Below are 26,700 nucleotides of genomic sequence, written 5' to 3'. Positions count from 1 at the left end.
CCACTGATCACCTGTCAATCACCCATCAATCACCCCCTGTCACTGCCACCCATCAATCACCCCCTGTCACTGCCACCCATCAATCAGCCCCTAACCTGCCCCTTGCGGGCAATCTGATCACCCACCCACACCAATAGATCGCCCGCAGATCCGACATCAGATCACCTCCCAAGTGCAGTGTTTACATCTCTTCTCTCCTCTAAACACCCACTAATTACCCATCAATCACCCCCTATCACCACCTGTCACTGTTACCCATCAGATTAGACCCTAATCTGCCCCTTGCGGGCACCCAATCACCCGCCCACACCTCAGAACGCCCTCAGACCCCAGCCCTGATCACCTCGCTAGTGCATAGCTTGCATCTATTTCCCCCCTCTAATCACACCTTGAGACACCCATAAATCACCTCCTGTCACCCCCTAGCACACCTACCCATCAGATCAGGCCCTAATTTGCCCTGTGTGGGCTCCTGATCACTCGGCCAAACCCTCAGATCCCCCTCAGACCCCCTTCCGATCACCTCCCCAGTGCATTGATTGCATCTATTTTCCCCTCTAACCGCCCCCTGAGACACCCATCAATCACCTCCTGTCACCCCCCTAGCACTCCTATCCATCAGATCAGGCCCAATACATCCTGTCATCTAAGAGGCCACCCTGCTTATGACCGTTTCCACAACATTTGCTCCCTCATAGACCACCTGTGATCAAAATTTGCAGATGCTTATACCCCTGAACAGTCATTTTGAGAAATTTGGTTTCCAGACTACTCACAGTTTTGGGCCCGTAAAATGCCAGGGCAGTATAGGAACCCCACAAGTGACCCCATTTTAGAAAGAAGACACCCCAAGGTATTCTGTTAGGTGTATGATGAGTTCATAGAAGATTTTATTTTTTGTCAAAAGTTAGCGGAAATTGGATTTTTATTGTTTTTTTTCACAAAGTGTCATTTTTCACTAACTTGTGACAAAAAATAAAATCTTCTATGAACTCACCATACCCCTAACGGAATACCTTGGGGTGTCTTCTTTCTAAAATGGGGTCACTTGTGGGGTTCCTATACTGCCCTGGCATTTTAGGGGTCCTAAACCGTGGGGAGTAGTCTAGAAAACAAATGCCTCAAAATGACCTGTGAATAGGACGTTGGGCCCCTTAGCGCACCTAGGCTGCAAAAAAGTGTCACACATGTAGTATCGCCATACTCAGGAGAAGTAGTATAATGTGTTTTGTGGTGTATTTTTACACATACCCATGCTGGGTGGGAGAAATCTCTCTGTAAATGGACAATTGTGTGTAAAAAAAAAATCAAAAATGTGTCATTTACAGAGATATTTCTCCCACCCAGCATGGTTATATGTAAAAATACACCACAAAACACATTATACTACTTCTTCTGAGTATGGCGATACCACATGTGTGACACTTTTTTGCAGCCTAACTGTGCTAAGGGGCCCAAAGTCCAATGAGTACCTTTAGGATTTCACAGGTCATTTTGAGACATTTGGGTTCAAGACTACTCCTCACGGTTTAGGGCCCCTAAAATGCCAGGGCAGTATTGGAACCCCACAAATGACCCCATTCTAGAAAGAAGACACCCCAAGGTATTCCGTTAGGAGTATGGTGAGTTCATAGAAGATTTAATTTTTTGTCACAAGTTAGCGGAAATTGATATGTATTGGTTTTTTTTTTTCACAGTGTCATTTTCCGCTAACTTGTGACAAAAAAAAAATCTTCTATGAACTCACCATACCCCTAACGGAATACCTTGGGGTGTCTTCTTTCTAAAATGTGGTCACTTGTGGGGTTCCTATACTGCCCTGGCATTTTAGGGGCCCTAAACCGTGAGGAGTAGTCTAGAATCCAAATGCCTCAAAATGACCTGTGAATAGGACGTTAGGCCCCTTAGGGCACCTAGGTTGCAAAAAAGTGTCACACATGTGGTATCGCCGTACTCAGAAGAAGTAGTATAATGTGTTTTGGGGTGTATTTTTATACATACCCATGCTGGGTGGGAGAAATCTCTCTGTAAATGGACAATTGTGTGTAAAAAAAATCAAATAATTGTCATTTACAGAGATATTTCTCCCACCTAGCATCTGTATGTGTAAAAATACACCCCAAAACACATTATACTACTTCTCCTGAGTACGGCGGTACCACATGTGTGGCACTTTTTTGCACCCTAAGTGTGCTAAGGGGCCCAAAGTCCAATGAGTACCTTTAGGATTTCACAGGTCATTTTGCGACATTTGGTTTCAAGACTACTCCTCACGGTTTAGGGCCCCTAAAATGCCAGGGCAGTATAGGAACCCCACAAATGACCCCATTTTAGAAAGAAGACACCCCAAGGTATTCCGTTAGGAGTATGGTGAGTTCATAGAAGATTTTATTTTTGTCACAAGTTAGCGGAAAATGACACTTTGTGAAAAAAAACTATTAAATTCAATTTCCGCTAACTTGTGACAAAAAAAAAATCTTCTATGAACTCACCATACTCCTAATGGAATACCTTGGGGTGTCTTCTTTCTAAAATGGGGTAATTTGTGGGATTCCTATACTGTCCTGGCATTTTAGGGGCCCTAAACCGTGAGGAGCAGTCTTGAAACGAAATTTCTTAAAATGACCTGTGAAATCCTAAAGGTACTCATTGGACTTTGGGCCCCTTAGCGCCGTTAGGGTGCAAAAAAGTGCCACACATGTGGTATCGCCGTACTCAGGAGAAGTAGTATAATGTGTTTTGGGGTGTATTTTTCCACATACCCATGCTGAGTGGGAGAAATATCTATAAATTGACAATTGTGTGTAAAAAAAATAAAAAAATTGTCATTTACGGAGATATTTCTCCCACCCAGCATGGGTATGTGTAAAAATACACCCCAAAACACATTATACTACTTCTCCTGAGTACGGCAATACCACATGTGTGGCACTTTTTTGCAGCCTAACTGCGCTAAGGGGCCCAAAGTCCAATGAGCATCTTTAGGCTTTACAGGGGTGCTTACAATTAGGCACCCCCCAAAATGCCAGGACAGTGAACACACCCCACAAATGACCCCATTTTGGAAAGTAGACACTTCAAGGTATTCAGAGAGGAGCATAGTGAGTCCGTGGCAGATTTCATTTTTTTTTGTCGCAAGTTAGAAGAAATGGAAACTTTTTTTTTTGTTACAAAGTATCATTTTCCGCTAACTTGTGACAAAAAATAAAATCTTCTATGAACTCACCATGCCTCTCACTGAATACTTTGGGATGTCTTCTTTCCAAAATGGGGTCATTTGGGGGGTATTTGTACTATCCTGGAATTTTAGCCCCTCATGAAACCTGACAGGTGCGCAGAAAAGTCAGAGATGCTTGAAAATGGGAAAATTCACTTTTGGCACCATAGTTTGTAAACGCTATAACTTTTACCCAATCCAATAAATATACACTGAATGGTTTTTTTTTTATCAAAGACATGTAGCAGAATAACTTTCGCGCTCAAATGTATAGGAAATTTTACTTTATTTGAAAAATGTCAGCACAGAAAGTTAAAAAAGTCATTTTTTTGACAAAATTCATGTCTTTTTTGATGAATATAATAAAAAGTAAAACTCGCAGCAGCAATCAAATAGCACCGAAAGAAAGCTGTATTAGTGACAAGAAAAGGAGGTAAAATTCATTTAGGTGGTAGGTTGTATGACTGAGCAATAAACCGTGAAAGCTGCAGTGGTCCGAATGGAAAAAAAGGCTCTGGTCCTTAAGGGGTTTTATGACTGCAGTCCTTAAGTGGTTAAGGTGCCCCACTTACAGGAATAATCCCGTAAGCAACTCAGTACAGACACTTTCCTGATCTGCACTGCTACGTGTGTCCCTGCACCTAGCTGGGAAACACTTCCTATCCGTGCTCATGCTAATCTTACAGTAATAGCTTGGTGCATGTATCCTGGCATACCTATCCCTGGAATTCAGGCTATGGAGAAATATTCGGGATCCGAGATACTCAGTAGAATAGCTCTGTATTTCTACCCCCCTTCCTTTCAGCTGCTCTGCCCGGAGCTGCGAGCACAGCCTGACGTGACGTGGATCCCCCAGCCCCTCCTCCCCCCCTGCCATGACGTGTGGGAGCCATGACTCTTGGGGGCGGGCCCTCCCTCCCCTATGCCGCCATTTTGAGTCCTGGACTGCCAGCTAAGATGGCTGCTATCAATCTCCCGTAGCAACCACTTAATCCTATACACATTTAGGAGAAAAACAAATTCAAACAGAACAAACATTTTATGCATAATTACACACAGCATCGATACACAGTGCACAAAGATCAGCCTCAGCATTCCGTCACGTCTCAGCTGTAATCCGAACCGCAATCAGACATAAGGATCCCCAGAGACGTAGGAATGTAGGAATCTTTCTCACTCTATCACAGACAGAACTCAGAACCGCTACTACTTCTGAGACATTTATCAGCCCTAACTGACTAAACAACATTAAACCTATGCAGACATTTACAAACCTTTAAGCAGCTCTGACTGTAACGAGAGAAGCCTACTTATCTCTCTACGCTTTCCACTATGGACAGAGAGGAAAAAAACACACTGATCGGGCTCTGGAAAAACCGCCAGCTCACCGAAGAAAAAACGTACTTCTAAATTTTACAACTGTCCCAACTTCCCTCTCCTGTCTACTCAGCGACCTCTCTCTCCCCCATCTACTACTAACAGAGTGACACACAGCTGGCTTCTCTCTGCCGCGGGGGACCCCCCCCTCCCCCCTTGCCACATCTGGCTTGCTTCCCAGCCTCTGTAGAGAAGGGGAGAGAAGAGTAAAGAAAAAAAAAACAATCGACATCTTTCCAGCAAAAACATGCCTGAGACAAATGCAGAGATAACCACTACATAAGTATGCAACACAGGAACATTGAATCCTAAGAAAAACATCAAAGCACATAAACTCTGAAAACAGCACTATGTATTTACATCGGAGCTGCTCACCCCTCCCACCACGCACGGGAAAAATGAGAAGCCCGCAGCCTCCATGCTACAATTAACACAAAACACAGAACACATTATCCTCTCCTTGTACAATAAAGATAATGCAATATAACAACGTAAATCATACGTGCCTGATCTGCAGACTCTTCGCAATTCATCAGCTTTCGCAACTGTTCTCCCGCGAAACTTCTGTGGACTCCGGAACTCCTGAGCGTAATCTGAGCGTCAACTCTCTGGCCCCCACCACATTGGACCGGCTCAGGGGATCGACTTCTCCCGCAGCAAGTTGCCAGCCGATCCAGGTTTAGGCTTGTAACTGTGTGCACCTTCAGTTACAGTGTAACGTCCAAGAGTTTTGCCGCTGATCCTCGAATTGCAGCCCGTGTGCTTGCTTGGCTCACGCAACGCACACTCCCCACACCACTTATCAGTCCCAGCTTGATAAGCTTTACAGTCCGCGTCTATTCCGCTTGTTTTGCTGTGGAATATCTTGAAAACTTCTTCGACCCCCGGCCCCTGTCTGCCTGTTTTGCTAGGCAGGGAAGGATTTCAGCACCACTGTTAGAACCTGTTCTATATCACCTTGCTTCGAAACCATTACCTTCTTACAGTTACGTCTCACAGACTGTGAGATCACTTGACTCTCCACACAGCAAGCAGGAGATAGACTTTTCTCAGGCTTCTTCAATGTTTACGTAGTTTATTCAGGAAACAGAAATACAGATAGATACATTCATCATATCCTAGCCATGCCAATCTTCATGTTGCGTTACAAGCTCTTGATTAGACTTCCTGCTGAAGTCAATCAGGTACCTTCTTCCTAACCTACGTTCCACTAAACTACCTATGTACAGCATACATTATATCAGATTACAGAAAGGAAGAACATACTTAGAGGTTCTAGTCAGCCTTTAGATCTAGTGGGAAAGTCAGAAGCAGAGTGAGCTCTGATCGCCCACCTCCCTTTTAATACCGACTAGGAAAGAGTTAAATGTGACCTCATATTCGCCCTCCCCTAGACCAGACTATTGGTTGGGCCACCTCGTGGTGTCATAATACCCACCCACTCGATTAATATTTAATGTCACCTTTCCTTTACTTACTGGAATGTGGATGTTTAGTAAATATGGCTGATGTTTATTGTTCCAGTGGCGTACAAGCTGAGGTCAGAGAGACCTGCGGCCTTGTCCACAGAACAGCTTCTTGGTATGTTCTAGGTCTGCTGACAGAACTGCAGATTTTCTCATTAAGAGAAAATCCCTTAAAGGGCAGGTCTGCTCATCAAGCCTTTTGACTAACTCAGTCCAAATAACTGAGGCCTACTTAAATTATAACACTATTCAGTAGGAGACCTTAGGCAAGTTTCCCTAACACTGCTACTGCCTGTAAAGTGTGCCCTAGTGGTTGCAGCTCTGGTGCTTTGAGTCCGCCAGGAGAAAAGTGTGATATAAATGTTATTTGTCTTGTCTTTGTCTAGTAAGATACCAGCCTGCCTCCCTACTCACTTACACACGATTTTGTCAGTTAGATTTAAGCAACTGTTGTTCAGGAAATACTTTTGATGTACATTAGAAGATGTACAGATCTTTAGAAATTAAAAGACTGGCAAACCATTCATCAAATGTGTAGAGTGTGTGGTTTTGTATTGTAACTGCATATTGTGATCTGTCGGTTTCCTGTACACTGTGGTAGCCAGACCATCACATCTAGGAAAGAAACAAATTGATCAGGGATTTCAGGGTTAAACATTTTACCCCTGAATACAACTGGATTCAATGGTCAATGGATTCTTACAGCTCCTCCATATGACAAACATGTCATCAATGTGCTTTGCCAACATGATCACATGGGCAAGGTATATCTGCGACCTGAACACACAGATCCAGATAGCCCACAAACATGTTAGCAAAGGCTGGGGCAGCCAAGTTGCCCATCGCAGTTCCCCAGCATTGATTGTGTATCACCTGTTCTAAGCAGAAACAGTTTACTGCAAGAACTAATTCTAGTCCCACTAATATAAATTCAGTGGGCAAAAATGTGTTACTTTGTTTGAGGAAAAAGTGCCAGCCTCATTCAGGATTGAGGTACAGGGAACCCATGTCCATGCACAGGGGCATGTTGCTGATATCCTGGTATGCTGGTATTTCAATGGTGGAACTCCTTCATGGATTTTGGGCAACCCATATAATACTGGTTTCTGTGGATGTTTTAGGAGAACAAAATCCATTTCTTTTTCTGTTATCTAATCATTGTAAAGGCCTGGGGTCAATAGATCCCTCAATTATTTCATAATGTTGGGTTTAGGGTCTCCTTGAATTTGTGTGTAGTTTGACCGATCTGAAAGCATCTCATGCATTCCAACCTTGTAGTTAATATAGTCCAAACTCACAATTGCATCACCCTTGCCTGTTCGCTGATTACTGTTTATTAATTATATTTTAATGTATTGATTGCTCATCTTTCTTTCCTGGTTAGGCTGGGTATACATGTTACCTTGTCACTGTTTTTCAGCACCTCGTATTTGATGGTTTTGACATAGCTATCAGTGCTAGAAAAGATTCCATGAGGGACAAATGTTCCTTTTACCTTGAATCTGGATGGTTGTTTTGTTTTATCCGTGACTGGCTTGTTGTAGAATAATTGTTTAAGCTTCATAATTCTTTGTAGCGAAACATGCCAATTTCAAACTTGAATCGTTCAAATTTAGATGTTGGACAAAATGAGAGCCCTTTAGATAGGACAGCCATGGTCATTAACAGTATTTTTGCTAAGATTTATGACTGGTTGGTTCATGCTCCTCAAGTTTGGACATTGTGGTTGTGCATGATCTCTATCTGCGATGGCCCCTCCTGAATAATTTCCTCCTTTGCCCCCTTGAAAACCCAGAAAGTTTGGGGTGTCACTTTCAGATGAGGGATTTGCTGTACTGTATAAACCTCCCTGTCTGGATTGGGGATAGGTTTGAGGCATTTCTTTGGTTTGGGTCTGTTGTACCTTGGTGGTGGTCCCCTTCTCTTACCAGATGCACCCACATTCCACAAATATATTCTGCCTTCTTGGTGGTCTTGACAGACCTGTCTGAATGTACTTTGCTTCTCTTGTTGAGTTGATGTTTTGTGTTTGTCACTATCAAAGTCCAGCACCCCTAGTTATTCTGATAACTTGGTTTTGGCATTCAAGAATACCTGTAATTTGGTTTATATGGTTAAAATCTCTTTTTTGACTTGCAACAGCAATACCTTTGCCTCCTCAATCACTTTGAGCATGTAGTTGAAGGAGTACAAGGAGTAGATCTTTAACCTCCCCGGCGTTCTATTGAGATCGCCAGGGAGGCTGCGGGAGGGTTTTTTTTTTTATAAAAAAAAATCTATTTCATGCAGCCAACTGAAAGTTGGCTGCATGAAAGCCCACTAGAGGGCGCTCCGGAGGCGTTCTTCTGATCGCCTCCGGCAAGCATAAGTAACAAGGAAGGCTGCAATGAGCAGCCTTCCTTGTTTGGCTTTCCTCGTCGCCATGGCGACGAGCGGAGTGACGTCATGGACGTCAGCCGCCTCCGATCCAGCCCTTAGCACTGGCCGGAACTGATTGGTCCGGCTGCGCAGGGCTCGGGCGGCTGGGGGGACCCTCTTTCGCCGCTGCTTGCGGCAGATCGCCGCAGAGCCGCGGCGATCAGGCAGCACACGCGGCTGGCAAAGTGCCGGCTGCATGTGCTGCTTTTTATTTGAGGAAAATCGGCCCAGCAGGGCCTGAGCGGCAGCCTCCGGCGGTGATGGACGAGCTGAGCTCGTCCATACCGCTCAGGAGGTAATGTGCTGCATTATCTGTTCAGCTGGAAACAGAACAGGGATGAGCAGAAACTACGCCAGTGCGAATTTACGCATGGTAGTTCGCATCTACGCATCATAGTTCATAGGCGAAGTTTCAAACCTACGCTTACGAATTTACGCGTAGCTTACGGCCCTATGCGTAGTTAACATGGGTATTGCGTAGTGAACTACGAATGCGTTACTTGCGTCTAATTTTCCGCATGCGATTGTATGCATACAAATTTACGCATTGGAAAGAGGAATGTACGCATAGAAGGGTTCCCAGTATATGCATTTCTAAAGAAATTAATGCGTACAATTTTCTGCATACGGGCATAAGTATCCGCATACACTACGCTTCGCACTACGCGTAATTGCGTATTTTACCGTGTATTCTACGAAATGCATACGAAGCGAATATTTGTTTTTGAAGCCGTAGTTTGTCGAAACGTAAAACTACGCGTAAAACTACGCGTATTTCCAGCGTAGCGAAGTTGGCTGACTACGACCATCCCTGAAACAGAATACTTTCAGTCTCTTCAGGTGTGTAGCTGAAAGTAGGTTCACTCTCATCTGTGTTCTCCATTTGATAGATTCCAGGTGCAGCAGTTAAAATGTCGTTCATCCACTTGTCATGGTAAGGAGCAGTGATATATTCACTCTTTCAGCTAACAGAATTGCGTCCACATGTAGAGTCGGGCGTAATCAGACCACAGATACTTTGGGGGTGCTTACTACTGAAGTTAAGTATCAACAGTCATGTGTGTAGTTCGGAGTGGCACACCTTACCAAATGTTGGGTGTATAACCGGAGTGCTAAGCAAAGTCACTCATACAATCAAGCAAAAGTCCAAAGGAGGTTAGCACACCAGGGCCTCAATTCACGGAGCATTATCAAACGTTTATCAAACAGTTTATCAAACGTTTGATAATTTACCTCATGGGTAAAAGCTCACTAAGGTGTTATATATTTGTTGAACGTTTTATCGGTAAAACATTCGATAAATATATAACACCTTAGTGAATTCAAAATTAGATTTTACCCATGAGGTAATTTATCAAACGTTTATCAAACGTTTGATAAAGTGTTTGATAAAACTCCGTGAATTGAGGCATGTCTTTAGTGCTGAACTTAGATTATTATTATTTCGTATTTATATATATAGATGGCCCGAACGGTTGGCCGGTGAACGGTTCCCGGTGGACTTCCGGGGTTCGCGATCGCGGAGAACTGCAAACTTTTCCGGAAGTTCAGTTCGTCCTCATAGTGCATCATGAGGGTCAACTTTGACCCTCAACATCACAGTGTGCCTGCATTAATTAGAGAAGGGAAAGCTTCTGCAGACTCTCATAGGGAAAGCTTAGTTAGGCTCTTGTAGGCTTCTTAGCTTGCTCCTTGCTGATTGTTAAAAAAAAAGCACCCCTCAACAGCTCTTTTGAGAGCTAATCTTGTTCTTGTGATCTTTTTTTTTTTTTTGTGTGGCCCACTGACACTTGTGTTGCATAGACAGCCTTGGTAATTCCTACAGTGTGTGCCACGGCCAGGCCCAGCACATTTAGTGACTACCTGAGTGTGTGCCAGGTGCACATTGTAATACCCATCACTGCATATACCTACCTACTTACCTGTTGTTCACTTCAGTACACCCACCTACCTACGTGAGCGCACGCAGTGTCACTGTGCCTGTCTGGTACCTGTGTGTGTGTGACAGGTGCACATTGTAATACCCATCACTGCATATACCTACTACCTGTTGTTCACTTCAGTGCACCCACCTACCTACGTGAGCGCACGCAGTGTCACTGTGCCTGTCTGGTACCTGTGTGTGTGTGACAGGTGCACATTGTAATACCCATCACTGCATATACCTACTGCCTGTTGTTCACTTCAGTGCACCCACCTACCTACGTGAGCGCACGCAGTGTCACTGTGCCTGTCTGGTACCTGTGTGTGTGTGACAGGTGCACATTGTAATACCCATCACTGCATATACCTACTACCTGTTGTTCACTTCAGTGCACCCACCTACCTACGTGAGCGCACGCAGTGTCACTGTGCCTGTCCGGTACCTGTGTGTGTGACAGGTGCACATTGTAATACCCATCACTGCATATACCTACTATCTGTTGTTCATTTCAGTGCACCCACTTACCTACGTGAGCGCACAAAGTGTCACTGTGCCTGTTCGGTACCTGTGTGTGTGTGACAGGTGCACATTGTAATACCCATCACTACATATACCTACTACCTGTTGTTCACTTCAGTGCACCCACCTACCTACGTGAGCGCACGCAGTGTCACTGTGCTTGTCCGGTACGGTACCTGTGTGTGTGTGATAGGTGCACATTGTAATACCCATCACTGCACATACCTACTACCTGTTGTTCACTTCAGTGCACCCACCTACCTACATGAGCGCACGCAGTGTCACTGTGCCTGTCCAGTACAGAGGTGCCAAGCTTTCAATATACTCAGAGCTGTGAGATACTCCGTTCGTTTACTGCCTGATGAAGCGGGATGTTTGCCCGTGAAACGCGTTGCACTTTTATGTAGGAGTATGTGAATAAATTGTTATTTTTTTCTACAATCAACAGCGATTTTGGTCTGTTTGTGTGTGGACGGTCCACCACCGCCACCTAAACCGTTTTAAACCTTTTATCTTGTTTTATCCTACTGGCGCCTCTGTATCCTTTGCACATCAAGTTGTCCACCCTTGGTGGAAGGGTGATATACCCTCTTTTCTTCTATCTACAGAGAGCGACATCTTAGTCCTGAGTGGGGTCAGGCTTAATCTCCCCACCTGCGTATACAGTGGTTGCCTTAGAGCAACCCAGGTTTGTAAGTATAATACTTACTTTTAACATTTTTCTCTATTTATACAACATACTACACTATATTGGGCTCTCGGTCTTCCTTTTCTCTGTCCAGTACCTGTGTGTGTGTGACAGGTGCACATTGTAATACCCATCACTGCATATACCTACCTACTACCTGTTGTTCACTTCAGTGCACCCACCTACCTACGTGAGCGCATGCAGTGTCACTGTGCCTGTCCGGTACCTGTGTATGACAGGTGCACATTGTAATACACATCACTGCATATACCTACTATCTGTTGTTCACTTCAGTGCACCCACTTACCTACGTGAGCGCACAAAGTATCACTGTGCCTGTTCGGTACCTGTGTGTGTGTGACAGGTGCACATTGTAATACCCATCACTGCATATACCTACTACCTGTTGTTCACTTCAGTGCACCCACCTACCTACGTGAGCGCACGCAGTGTCACTGTGCCTGTCCGGTACCTGTGTGTGTGTGTGTGTGTGTGTGTGTGTGTGTGTGTGTGTGTGTGTGTGTGTGTGTGTCACAGGTGCACATTTGTAATACCAGTCATTGCATAATTGTTCACAGTACCTGTGTGACCACACGCTATGTAATATACCACTCCGAGCATACCTGTTAACTGCACCTGTGTGACAGCTGCACATTGTATTGTTAAACCAGTCACTGCATACCTTTCACTGCATCTGTGACTGCACATTGTATTATACCTGGCAGTCAGTGCTTTCCTTTCACTTGAATGGATGGCAGACTTCCCCTTCATAACAGATTCTTGTTACAGGTAGTAAAGTTGATCAGTTTCATATACAGCAGGGCCTAGAAAGTCCTCCTGTATTGTTATTTTTGGTCACTACCTCGGGACGTGCATGCCATGCCTGCTGCCTTGGATGTGTGGTAGTAGCCGTTTCTCAGGCTCCAACTCCAGACCGCAATCGAACCCTGACTCCATGGCCGTGCGCTTTCTTGAACAATTGTAGAGAAAGAAACATCGACAGTATGAGCAGTGATGGACTACTAGGTGCGCAGGCTTGACCTGTGGCCAGAGCTGTCACAATTTGCCATCCAACTTCTGTCTTGCCCTGCCTCAAGCGTCCTGTCAGAAAGGACCTTCAGCGCAGCTGGAGGCATTGTCACTGAGAAGAGAAGTCGCCTAAGTCACAAAAGTGTTCAGTATCTCACCTTTATCAAAATGAATGAGGCATGGATCCCGGAGGGCTACTGCCCGCCCGAAGACTAAGTCAGTCCCCACATACAGCATCTCTGCCTGCACACCGTGTGACTACCAGCCCCAAGACTAAGTCGTTCCCCACACAGCACCTCTGCCCACAAGCCGCTTGACTGCCTTCTCCGCCACCACCAACAGGGTCCAGGACTCCAGATGGATTTCTGAATTTTTAAGGCCGCTGCTAGCAGCGGCCGCTATATTAATTTTTCTGGTGCGTGTACATGCCCACCTAATTTTTCTGGCTGCACTGCAGCTGCAACAACAAAACAAAAGGCATGCACATGTGCCAATTCCCCTTCGTGATCATTACCTTGCCACGGTGAAGGCGCTTGCGTATCACAATGAAGCAATGACCGCCAGCTATATGAGTGTCTCGGGAGGGGGGGCGGGGGCACACCCACGATAATAAGGTTGTTGCTTCATTGTGGACCGACCAAATTTGATCAGCTGGACAGTCACTGTTCTGTCATTCAGCTACCTCAGCCCGGCGACCATATGGGCTGGAAAGCCGCCATCACCTGCACTCTCGTCATGGTGCGCACCAGTCCAGCACGGCCGTCACTAAACAAACAGCTGTTTGCAGTCACTGCATACCTAACACTGCATCTGTGACTGCACATTGTTTTATACCTGGCAGTCAGTGCATACCTTTCACTTGAATGGATGGCAGACTTGCCCTCCATAACAGATTCTCATTACAGGTAGTAAAGTCGATCAGTGTCATATACAGCAGGGCATAGAAAGTCCTCCTGTATTGTTATTTTTGGTCACTAACTCGGGACGTGCATGCCATGCCTGCTGCCTTCCTTGGATGCGTGGTGGTGGTAGCCGTTTCTTAGACTCCCACTCTGGACCGGAATCGAACCAGGATTCCCCGGCCATTACCCGTGGTCACCATGCTACTGAGAAAGTACCATCAAAAGTTTCACACAGTTGGATGAATGTCAGACTTGCCCTCCATAACAGATTCTCGTTAAAGGCAAGTGGTGTCATCTCTGGCACACAGCGCTGGGTCAAGGTTCCATCTGACCACAGATGCCTGGTCTGCAAAGCACGGTCAGGGCAGGTACATTACTTATACAGCAAATGGGTCCTTACTTGGATGTGTGGTGGTGGTAGCCAGTTCTCAGGCTCCCACTCTGGACCAGAATCGAACTCTGATTCCCCGGCCATTACTCATGGTCACTCACAATGGCAGACTTGCCCTCCATAACAGATTCTTGTTGCAGGTACTGAACAGCCAGCAGAAAAATGTAATTTAAAAAAAATAGATGTAAGCTTTAACAATGAATCATCGAAAGTTGATAAGGCAGTCAGACATTACCTGATATCACTGAGGAAGAGCAATCTCGCCATGGTGCGCACCAGTCCAGCATGGCCGTCACTACACAAACAGCTGTTTGCGGTGTGTTACACTGTAAGTTTGGTGTGTCAGTGTGAAGCAGTATTAGAATTACACTCCCTGATTGATGTATACACATGCAAGATGTTTTAAAGCACTTTAGGCCTGCAATTTAGCATTCAATGGGCTTGATTCACAAAAGAGTGATAACTGTTAGCACGGGCGTTTTCGCGTGAATTTTCACGTTTGCACGGGATCACGAATTGGTTTTGCGCGCAAAATGATAACGATTTCGCGAGAAAATTTGATTTTGCGTGTGAAACCGTTTAATTGTGCGAAAATTCGCGCGAAAACACCCGTGCTAACAGCACTCTTTTGTGAATCAAGCCCAATGTGATTTCTGCCCTTAAAATGCTGCTTTAGTGCTCCTTTAACTGTGGGTTTTTGGGGTATGGGAGGAAACCAGAGTGCCCAGAGAAAACCCACACAGACATAGGGAGAACATACAAACTCCGTGCAGATAGTGACCTGGCTGGGATTCAAACCAGGGACCCAGCGCTGAAAGGTCAGAGCGCTAACCACTACGCCACCGTGCTGCCCGTAGATTGCATGATACTGTCCAGTGATCTTTCATATTTTCTGATTTACATACTTGTATGCATAGTCATGAAGGGGTGGGCTCTTCATTAGCTATGAGTAGTCTTAACGACTACCATTTTATTTAAATTTGTACGTATGATGGTGTAATTTGTTCATCTGCACTTATTCTGATGAAGGGAACCCTCCGCAGCCCCAAAACAACTGTCAGTCTGCATTGACGCGTATGCACGGAAGAATAAAATGCTTCAGCACTGAAAGACATGGGGCTCGATTTAGTGAACCGTGCTAAGTGTTAGCACGCCTGTGAAAAGCCCTATATCACGCCTAAAGTTTAGGCGTGATAATTTCACATCACGTGCAAAGTCCGGCGCACCCGATGCACCTATAAAGTTGCATCGACTTTATAGGCGCATCAGGTGCACCGTTTTTGTCGCACCGCGATGTGACGTTTCGCGCGCACCGCGCTGTGCGCGCACAAAGTTTTGCGCACGGCAGTTTGCGCGCGATGTGAATTTAGTAAACGGTGCTAACCCAGTTAGCACCCTAGTTATCACGCCCAAAGTCTTTAGGCATGCTAACTGGGTTAGCACCGTTTACTGAATCAAGCCCAAGGTGTTCTAACCAGAAGCAGTAAATATAAGTGCATGCGGCAAGTGGACACCAAGTGGCCGCCACATACGCCAATGTATTTTAGCTGTATTTGGTCGCCTGCCGCTATTTATCAGGCACCCAAATTACGGCTCAAGGCGCCTATGGCGGTGGCCAAGAATTTGGGGTTCAGCGGCAGCAAATGGGTGTGGGGGGGTTGACAGGTGATTAGGCATTAGGTAGGTAGTTTGGGGGGGGGGGGTTTAAGGGTTAGGCATTAGGTAGGTGGTTTGTGCGGAGAGGAGGTTTAAGAGTAAGGCGCAGTGATGCTTGGATACCCCCAATCATGAATTAGAGTGATCACGAATTCGACTCATGATTAAAATCACAAATAGAAACAAATATCTGACTCGAGGGCGATTTTGAGTCGAATAAGTGCATGTAATCACGAGTCGTGTTTCGTGATTAAAAAACGGCCGACTTTAACAGTTAATAGCAAAGTCCCCTTACTTGCTAGAAAGACCAAATTTGCCAGATATGTTAAGAAGAACAGTGGGAACAAGAGGAAATTTCTTTTTCAAAAAGACCTTATAGTTTTTGAGAAAATCAATTTTAAAGTTTCAAAGGAAAAAAGTATACATTTAAATGGGGTAAATACATTAACTGTATGTTTTTTCCTCTTGTTCCCACTGTTCTTCTTAACATATCTGGCAAATTTGGTGTTTCTAGCATGTAAGGGGGCTTTGCTATTAACCGCTAAAGTCTGCGTTTTTTTAATCACGAATACCGACTAGTAATCACGACACGAGTAACTCGTGATCACGAGTCGGGTAAGGAGTGCAATCACGAGTGCATTCGTGATCGAGAGCCGATCAGAAATGCCGATTACGACCTCGTGATCAGCAAAAAGGACTCGTGATTATAAGATACTCGTGATCACGAGGTCGTGAAGCGCACCAATGGTAAGGCGTTAGGTAGGTAGTTTGTGCGTGGGGGTGGGGAGTTAGGTATTAGGTAGGCGGTTTCAGTGGGGGGGGGGGGGGTGTTAAGGGTTAGGTGCTGGGTAGAAAGTTTGTGCGGGGGGTTGTGTTTAAGGGTTAAGCGTTGGGTAGGTAGTCTTTGCGGCGGGTGGTTAAAGGTTGTTGTGTGGGGGATTTTAGGGGTTAGGCATTAGGTAGGTTGTTGTGTGGGGCGGGGAGCTTGCTATAGTAAAATATCGGTATTTAATATTTTATATATTTTAATAATAATTTATATATTTTACTAGCGACATTACTGGGCACCCACATTTCCAGAGGCCTTTATTTGATGTACGCATGCTAACCTGCTTAGACTTTTGCTTGATTGTATAGGTGCTGTTGCTTAACACCCGGGACGGATTTATACTTGTCACCACTCAAGGCTATTGTCCCCAGCTGCCCCCTCCCCCTACCACCACTAAAAGAAAAGGTATTAGAGGCAGTGGATCATCAGAACAGCCATGCAATTTCTGTCCCCAGGTCAAAAAGTTGGAATGGACTTGGCAGGAGTTTGCCGCTTATTTCCATCAAAGTGTTCCTACACAAACATAAACAAGCTATGGGCTATAACTAGCTGTGTGCGGTTTTGTTTTTATCATTCTGAAGGACCAGATTTAAAATATAGCAACTAGAAGTTAATGATTACCTTGTACCTGTCAAGGTTACACTTGTGCCATGTTTCACGTGGACCTCAGACCACCTGTACTGTGTGTCACCTCAGATTAATATGTGCTGTTTGGAAGGTATATAAATCCCAGGTGGTGATACGTAACTTCACCTCTTCAGTGGTCACTCTTCTTGCTGGTGAAAATGTGGCGCTTCACTCTTCTCCTGGCCTTTGTTGGCTTCTGCAGCGGCCAGTCACGGCTCGGTAAGATCCTTAACAGTCTGTTCCATCTTGCATGTAGCTATGTGTTGTACCTTAACTTACCTTATGCACGTAAACAGAGTCTGCCTTAGCTGCTGTGATAAGTCCTTCAGTTGAGAGAAAACAGAAATTCTGCAGTTATTTGGGAGGGACAAAGAGAGACTTCACTCCTACAGTTTTGTTTTGTTTTTTAACTAGTGAGATCCACAGTTTAGGACACCAAAGTATAACTTAAAATGCACCCGAGGGTACAACAATGGATAACTACCTAAGAAGAAGGAAGCCTCTGGATCCTAGAAAGGCCTCCCACATTGCCCTCTGATCCTCTGTTGCCTCTCATGGACCCCCAGAAGATTACCAACAAGGACTTGTCAGTAATCACAACTGGGCTCTGCTCCTCTTCAGGCATGAGCATGGCTGTACTGCACCTGCGCAAGTACAGCCACTCCTGCGCAGTAAGTCAGAGCTGCTTGGGCACAAGTGGCTTCATGCTACTGCGCACATGTGGCCATGCTAGTTTCAGAAGAGGAGTGGGGACCATTAAGGATGGTCCAGAGCAGTGGCAGAGGACTGTACAACAGCAGGGGAAGCCTCTGGTGGATCCAGATTCTTCCTTCTCCTTAAGTCTTTGCTTTTAGACATTTATTACAACTCAGTTATTTTTGGCTGAGATGGGGCCGAACAACCTTAGAGTGTAAACATGTACAAGATAGTGCTCAGCTCATATAGTCCAGTGATCTGACTGATCAGAAAAAAAAACCACACAAGTCCTTCTATCAGCCCTGACCCCCAGCACACAGCCCAAGACAGGATTGGTTCCTCAGTCCAAGTGATACCCACCGTCTCAACTGAAAAGGAATTCCAAGGTGAAAAAAAAGGTATATTTACCATACCTGGGGCTTCTTCCAGCCCCTTGGAGTGTATGAGATTCAGTGCTGACGTTCTGTACACCTTCAGGGTCCAACTGTCACTTTCCAAAGCTTGGCGACCCCAGCTACGGTCATGGGCTTCTGTGTGTGTGCCTGCCACAATCACGCTACACTGCTGGGAGTGTTTTGCGCATGTGCAGTAGTGTGTGGAATGTTCCTAGTGGTGGAATCGCTGTGCACGCCCGCACATGTGTAGAAGCCCACGACATGGGCCTGGGTCAGTGAGCTTGGATCTCATACCTGGAGCTTCTTCCAGCCCCTAAAATTGTAAGTAAAGGTTTTTCTTTTTCACCTTGAAATTTACTCACCCTTTGAATATGACCCTTTATTACATGGGTCTGAAGCGCTTCTAGGGATGTTAGGAGGCCTCCTCCTGCCTGTCACAGAACCTCTGCACCACCTTAGCAATAGCAACCACTGGTCTTCACCTTACACCTGAAAGATAAAAGTTTAAAGTGCACACTTGAATGCTAAAAGTAGAACATTAGTGTTATAGACCGCACAGGCCAGTCTTTGATCGGGTCAATCGCTCAGAGTCAGAAACTCGGTCTCGCTGTCGCTTTGCGCATAGATGCCCATACGTGGATTCGCAGTCTATGAAGCGACTAGCCGAGAGGAGCGTCCTGACTCCAAAGGATTCACCACACACGTACAACTCAAATACTTGCCACCACATGTGAGTCAGCACATGACTGTAAATATATTAGCACACTGCGAACACTGTAAGTTAACCCTTAGCTGTATGCAGGAATCGGCGTCAGATCTGTTTATCTGTGCCCGATTCAAGCATACGGGTTATAAATACAAGATACTCTAGAACACAAGGTAACAGTTTCGGAGGAGTAAGTACGATTATGTATGTTCAGGAACAGGTCATAACCGTAAAATGATTTTTAAACGTTTTAATCACAAAAATGCATTACACACATTTACATACACTAATTAACATATACACACAAAGCTTAAAATAAAAGTGAATAATTGTGAAAAGGTTTACTTAGCCTAACTGCAGTCTGTGTGGGGATATTTCCTTCTGGGAAAATAAATGCAAAGTCCTTGGTTTCAGAATCATAGGCCTTTAGGTATATTTTGTAATCCAAGCAGATGTTACAGTTCCAAGATGGCCGCTAACCACATGGTTCACTCTCGTGAAGATGGGATTTGGAGGACTGACGTCCGCCTGCTGGCAATGTGCTTTTGATGAAGCTGGTTTAGGGGGGTGTGGCAATGCCTGCCCCCTCTGAATTACCCACCAATGACCCTAAAACAGGAGGGGACCGAGGCTGCACTAAGCAATTATAAGGAGTGCAATAAAAATTGTAAAAAAGACAAAGCTCGAAGCTGAAAATCAAATCGCTAGGGATATCAAATCTAACCCCAAAAAGTTTTACAAGTACATCAACTCTAAAAAAAGAAAGGTTGACTGTATAGGACTCCTAAAGGATGAGGGTGGGAACTCAATTGTGGATGACCAAGGTAAGGCAGAGTTATTAAATGCTTTCTTTGCTTCTGTCTTCACAAAGGAAACAGCACTGTTGCAAATTACAGATGCAGAAGAGTCTCAATCTTCCAACTGTAATATTAAATACTTAACGCAGGAAGAAGTGAAGGCAAGACTAAATAAATTAAAAACAGACAAGGCACCTGGCCCGGATGGCATGCATCCTCGGGTCCTAAGGGAATTAATTTCCGTTATAGATAAACCCCTTTATCTTATCTTTTGTGACTCTCTTTCAACTGGCAGAGTCCCAGTGGATTGGCGTACAGCCCACGTTTTCCCATTATTTAAGAAGGGCAAAAAATCAGATCCAGGAAATTGTAGACCTGTAAGCTTAACATCAGTTGTATGCAAACTATTTGAGGGGTTACTAAGAGATACTATACATGACTTCATAGTAGAAAATAATCTTATTTCTCAGCATCAACATGGGTTTACTAAAGACAGGTTCTGTTTGACTAACATGCTCAGCTTTTATGAGGTAGTGAACGCTAATGTGGATATTGGCAATGCTGTAGATGTGATATACTTGGACTTTGCAAAGGCCTTCGACACTGTTCCACATAAAAGTCTGGTGCAAAAGTTGAGGATGCAAGGACTGGGGAGAGTCTGTGTGCATGGATAGGGAACTGGCTAATGGACAGAAAACAAAGAGTAGTGGTCAATGGATCATACTCAAAATGGGAGACTGTTAACAGTGGGGTCCCACAGGGGTCTGTACTTGGTCCAGTGCTCTTCAATTTATTTATTAATGACCTAGTAGATGCAGTAGTGAGCAAAGTTGCTATTTTTGCAGATGATACAAAATTGTGCAAATTAATCAACTCTCAGGAAGATAGTGTCATATTGCAACTGGATCTGGATAGGATGGCTATATGGGCACATACATGGCAGATGAAATTCAATGTTGAAAAATGTAAAGTCATGCATTTTGGTCGTACCAATGGTCTAGCACCATACAAAATAAATGGGATACAGTAGGGGACATCAAACTTGAAGAAGGACTTAGGAGTACTCATCGACAACAAGTTAAATAATCGTACTCAATGCCAAGCCGCTGCAGCTAAAGCTAACAAAATTTTGGGATGCATTAAAAGGGAAATAAAAACTTGAGATGCTAGCATAGTATTGCCCCTGTTTAACTCTCTAGTAAGGCCACATCTGGAATATGGAATTCAGTTCTGGGCACCACATTACAAAAAAGATATTGCAATTTTAGAGCAGGTGCAGAGACGAGCAACAAAATTGATACGTGGGATGGAAGGTCTCACTTACCAAGAAAGGTTAGATAAACTGGGTTTATTTAGTCTAGAGAAAAGACGCCTTAGAGGGGACCTAATTAACATGTATAAATACATCAGAGGGCAATATAATAGCTTGGCGGATGAGCTTTTTGTCCCTAGGCCTTCTCAAAGGACTAAAGGACATGATCTGCGCATGGAGGAAAAACGTTTTAGCCATTTATTTAGCAAAGGGTTCTGTACAGTAAGAGTGATTAAGATGTGGAATGCATTGCCACAGGAAGTCGTTATGGCAATCTCTATACCTGCATTTAAAGGGGGCTTAGATACTTTCCTTGCGTTGAAAGTCATGCATGGCTACAATTACTAGGTAATGCCTAATGATGTTGATCCAGGGATTTTATCTGATTTTATCTGATTGCCATCTGGAGTCGGGAAGGAATTTTCTTCCCTTTTGGGGCTAATTAGACCATGCCTTGTAAGGGTTTTTTCGCCTTCCTCTGGATCAACAGGGATATGTGAGGGAGCAGGCTGGTGTTGTATTTTGTTCTCTGGTTGAACTCGGTGGACGTATGTCTTTTTTCAACCAAAATAACTATGCATAACTATGTAATGACAGTCCACCTCCTCCTAGGAGGATTTTGAGCTTAAATTGTAAAACCCTGTAACTCATAAACTATACATGTCATATGTAGGTGGATAGCAGATTCATACTTGTCTGAAAATACCGATTAATATGACATCTTGCATGAGTGCGTTAGGCTGTCCTGTCCCTGAGAAGGGTCGTGCACCAATAACCGGACGGGTTATGGTTATGAATTTTATATCAGCACATTGGGCAGATTTTAATGAACAAGACTATATTAATTTCATAGCTGTGCTATACACGGTTTTCATTTAACAGACCAAAATTAAAAAACCATATGCATTTAAACCTGTTCCCCAGCGGTGCCGCTTTGGCTGGACTCCCGCTGGGAAAGCTGCCTTAGCTTTTCCTGTGATGAAAGGAACTTTTGGTGCTTAATTAGCAGCTAAGTGTGACCAGCCAGAGCAACCTTTGACATATTACACCCGGATTCTGGCTAGTTTTCAAACCCTTTGCCTAATTAACAAGTTACTGGCCAGCAAGGAATTCTGTCCCGACTTCCATCTCATTCATCACAATTAGGGTCCTGACGGTGCTGCATACTAGCGGAATCCGGATGCCAACACCAGTACACCAAACCGCTTCCATGTCTGGTAACCCTCTAGAGTGTGTAGAGCCCCCCCCCCCCCCACACACACACACACAGACAGACACACATTGTATCGTTAACCGATCTTTACCGCTGGATCGCTAAACATTATGCTCGTACTTACCTGACCACTGCAAGCCACTCACTTATGTGCCAACAACCATCCTCCCCTCTTCATTGCCAATACATGCTGCTCGGCTTGCCTGTACCCTTTAAAGCCACCCTAAGCATTGAGTGACAATTGTTAAAGATACTCACCTAAGGAGAGGGAAGACTCTGGGTCCTATAGAGCCTTCCCCTTCCTCCCACGGTCCGCCTTCCAGTGCTGGATCCCCCGTTAGCAGTCTCCGACCGGCTTTAATCCTGTTCTTTTGCGTGGCACGAGAGGTATAGAAAAGTCTGTCTCAATGTCTGTCACCTTTCCCTGTCTGCCGATTACATATTTTATATAGATAAGTTATGAGGATTTTTGTTTAAGGATACCCGAGGTGACATGCAATATGATTAGATAGACGTGTATGTACAGCAGTGCCTATCACACAAATAATTAGGCTGTGTTCCTTTTTTTTCTTTCTCTGCCTGAACGAGTTAAACATTAGGTATGTAAGTGGCAGTTCCTGTCTGAGTCATGCCTGGGTCAGACTATAGTGTGACCCTCACTGATAAGAAGGTACAACTATAAAACACTTTCCTGGCAGAAAATGGCTTCTGAGAGCAGGAAAGAGATAAAAAGGTTTAGTAGTTCATAGATTTTAGCTCTGGCATAGTTCAGTGAATGTGTTTTTGAGCAAAAACAGTAAAACAGTAAAAAAAACTTAAAGAGTAGATTTAAATATAAAATAAAACTGTGGAATATCTTTAAAAGTTTTTTTTTTTTAGGAGAAGGAGGATATATACAATTGTTTATTTCATTAGTTTATTTTCACCTCGGGTGTCCTTAAAGGCTTTTTTTTAGCAAACAGTGTTTGAGAAACTTTTTGATATGTAGAAATCATGTTACTCATCATCCCTTATTCAATGCCTATTCCACTGAGTCTTCAAGTCTATCCTAAAAAAAAAGGGACTGCAGAACACTGCCCCAAACCTGGCTCAAGATTTGTTGAACACCAGACACGGGTCTATTTTTTAATTATTGTGCCCCAGATACAACTTGTACCTCTGTACATACACAAAATCAAATCTACTCCATGGAGAGCGGAGAGCATGAGTGGGATAGTATCAGCCAAGAATTACACTACAGGGCACACTGGATCTGCCTAAATTAGAACTTCCACACTACCGAATGGGAGGTACTGGTAAAAAATAACAATTGCACATTGCCCAAACAGGGCTAGACCATAAGTACCAGAAACTTGGTCAATAGTAGACCTATCCCATGTACACAACAATATGATCGCTGTGGTAATACATGGGAGATTTCCTGTCTCAGGTAATGATCATTACCTGAGACAGGAAATCTCCCATGTATTACCACAGCGATCATATTGTTGTGTACATGGGATAGGTCTACTATTAAATTAGAACTTCCTTAATGCAGGAGGTAAAAATATTGCATCCTGTACACTATAGGGTGCCCTAGGCTTTTGGTTGGATGGCCTATGCCCAGAAACAGCCCTGAACAGATATAAATGGATTACATTTTGAATATAGCTGACAACTGTATTAGAAGTATTATTAATGTCCACCACAATCTTTTTTCTTTTTTTATATAGCTAATGAAAGTATCTGTAACTGGGAGACAGCTCCTTTTTACAGAACTAATGTTCCTTTTAGGCTTGGTTAGCACATTCATTTTATCCTATGTGAATGCAAATAACCTTAACGTGTTTGCTTTATTATGATTATAATGATGATAATGATGATGATAATGATTATTATTTTCAGGATCATACAACTTGGATTCCTCAGTGACAGTTTCTGGTTTGTCCTCTGGAGCTTACATGGCCAACCAGTTCCACATCGCCCTTTCTGGAAGGGTCACTGGCGCCGCTATATTTGCTGGAGGTAAAATGAAATGAAAACAGCGTCGATATTTTACTGCATGATGTACCCCTTGTCCATGTGCCCCAACTGGGATGCCCTTGTCTTTGAAAACTGTTGGAGATGCAGTTTAATGACTCTCATTCTCTCTACTTACAGGCCCTTATTATTGTGCTTTGGGGAATTCGGTGACAGCCTCTACCTCCTGCATGACAGTCCCTGGTGCCATCAGTGTGGCTGCACTGCGGAGCTATGCTGTAACTTTTGCAAACACAGGGCAGATTGATCCCTTGTCCAACCTTGGCCGCAGTAAGGTGTTTATTTTTTGCGGATCAAAAGACAGCGTTCTTGTACAAGGTGAGAAGTAAATACACTTTAATAACAGTTTTCGTTTAAAGAGGAACTTTAACCAAAGATTGAACTTCAACCCAATCAGTAGCTGATAACCCCTTTCCCATGAGAAATCTTTACCTTTTCTCTAATAGAGTTGGGCCGAACCTCCGATTTTAGGTTCGCGAACCTGGTTCGCGAACTTCCGCGGAAGGTTCGGTTCGCGTTAAAGTTCGCGAACCGCAATAGACTTCAATGGGGATGCGAACTTTGAAAAAAAAAAATTATGCTGGCCACAAAAGTGATGGAAAAGATGTTTCAAGGGGTCTAACACCTGGAGGGGGGCATGGCGGAGTGGGATACATGCCAAAAGTCCCGGGGAAAAATCTGGATTTGACGCAAAGCAGCGTTTTAAGGGCAGAAATCACATTGAATGCTAAATGACAGGCCTAAAGTGCTTTAAAACATCTTGCATGTGTATACATCAATCAGGTAGTGTAATTAAGGTACTGCTTCACACTGACACACCAAACTCACCGTGTAACGCACCGCAAACAGCTGTTTGTGTAGTGACGGCCGTGCTGGACTGGTGCGCACCATGGCGAGAGTGCAGGTTTTGGTGGCTTTACAGCCCATATGGTCGCCTGGCTGATGTAGCTGAATGACAGAACAGTGACTGTCCAGCTGATCAAATTTGGTCTGACCACAATGAGGCAACGACCTTATTATCGTGGGTGTGCCCCCTGAGACACTCATCTAGGCGCCGGTCATTGCTTCATTGTGATACGCAAGCCCCTTCACCACGGCAAGGTAATGATCACGAAGGGGAATGGGCGCATGTACATGCCTTTTCTTTTGTTGTTGCAGCTGCCCGCAGTGCAGCCAGAAAAATTAGGCAGTCATGTACACGCACCAGAAAAATTATTACAGCGGCCGCTGCTAGCAGCGGCCTAAAAAATTCAGCAATCCGCCTGGAGTCCCGGTCCCTGTTGGTGGTGGCGGAGAAGGTAGTCAAGCGGCCTGCAGGCAGACATGCTGTGTGGAGGGACTGGGAGCGACTTAGTCTTCTTGGGGCAGGCCAGGCAGCCAGTCACACGGCGTGCAGGCAGAGATGCTGTGTGTGCGGGGACTGACTTAGTCTTGGGGCGGGCAGCAGCCCTCCGGGATCCATGCCTCATTCATTTTGATAAAGGTGAGGTACTTAACACTTTTGTGACTTAGGCGACTTCTCTTCTCTGTGACAATGCCTCCAGCTGCGCTGAAGGTCCTTTCTGACAGGACGCTTGCGGCAGGGCAGGAGAGAAGTTGGATGGCAAATTGGGACAGCTCTGGCCACAGGTCAAGCCTGCGCACCCAGTAGTTCAAGGGTTCCTCATCGCTGTTCACAGCAGTGTCTACATCCACACTTAAGGCCAGGTAGTCGGCTACCTGCCGTTCCAGGCGTTGGTGGAGGGTGGATCCGGAAGGGCTACGGCGAGGCGTTGGACTAAAGAACGTCCGCATGTCCGACATCACCATGAGATCGCTGGAGCGGGTCCACTGAACAGAACAGGTATGCAGTGGCGGGTTCACTGAACAGGTATGCAGTGGTGGGTTCACAGAACAGGTATGCAGTGGTGGGTTCACAGCACAGGTATGCAGTGGTGGGTTCAATGAACAGGTATACAGTGGCGGGTCCACTGAACAGAACAGGTATGCAGTGGCAGGTTCACTGAACAGGTATGCAGTGGTGGGTTCACAGCACAGGTATGCAGTGGTGGGTTCACAGAACAGGTATGCAGTGGTGGGTTCACAGCACAGGTATGCAGTGGTGGGTTCAATGAACAGGTATACAGTGGCGGGTCCACTGAACAGAACAGGTATGCAGTGGCAGGTTCACTGAACAGGTATGCAATGGTGGGTTCACAGCACAGGTATGCAGTGGTGGGTTCACAGAACAGGTATGCAGTGGTGGGTTCACAGCACAGGTATGCAGTGGTGGGTTCAATGAACAGGTATACAGTGGCGGGTCCACTGAACAGAACAGGTATGCAGTGGCAGGTTCACTGAACAGGTATGCAGTGGTAGGTTCACAGCACAGGTATGCAGTGGTGGGTTCACTGAACAGGTATGCAGTGGTGGGTTCACAGCACAGGTATGCAGTGGTGGGTTCACAGCACAGGTATGCAGTGGTGGGTTCACAGCACAGGTATGCAGTGGTGGGTTCACAGAACAGGTATGCAGCCAGA

At 44.9% G+C, this 26,700-nt stretch overlaps 1 protein-coding gene across 3 annotated transcripts in view; it reads left to right on the top strand.

Moving 5' to 3' along the window:
- LOC137564162 (poly(3-hydroxybutyrate) depolymerase-like) overlaps positions 1 to 26,700 on the top strand; it is a 60,913-nt gene that overhangs the window by 15,049 nt on the left and 19,164 nt on the right. For 2 of the 3 annotated variants that reach the window (XM_068277632.1, XM_068277631.1), the window contains exons 2-3: positions 24,047 to 24,166; positions 24,302 to 24,499. In XM_068277632.1, the coding sequence (XP_068133733.1) occupies positions 24,047 to 24,166; positions 24,302 to 24,499 (318 nt within the window). Of the gene's footprint in view, positions 1 to 17,113; positions 17,263 to 24,046; positions 24,167 to 24,301; positions 24,500 to 26,700 lie in introns of those variants that run through there. The other variant, XM_068277630.1, reaches the window with a different exon arrangement.

The sequence above is a fragment of the Hyperolius riggenbachi genome, chromosome 3 (genome assembly GCF_040937935.1).
Source record: "Hyperolius riggenbachi isolate aHypRig1 chromosome 3, aHypRig1.pri, whole genome shotgun sequence".
NCBI classification, from domain to species: domain Eukaryota; kingdom Metazoa; phylum Chordata; class Amphibia; order Anura; family Hyperoliidae; genus Hyperolius; species Hyperolius riggenbachi.
This window is presented reverse-complemented; position numbering and strand designations above follow the sequence as displayed.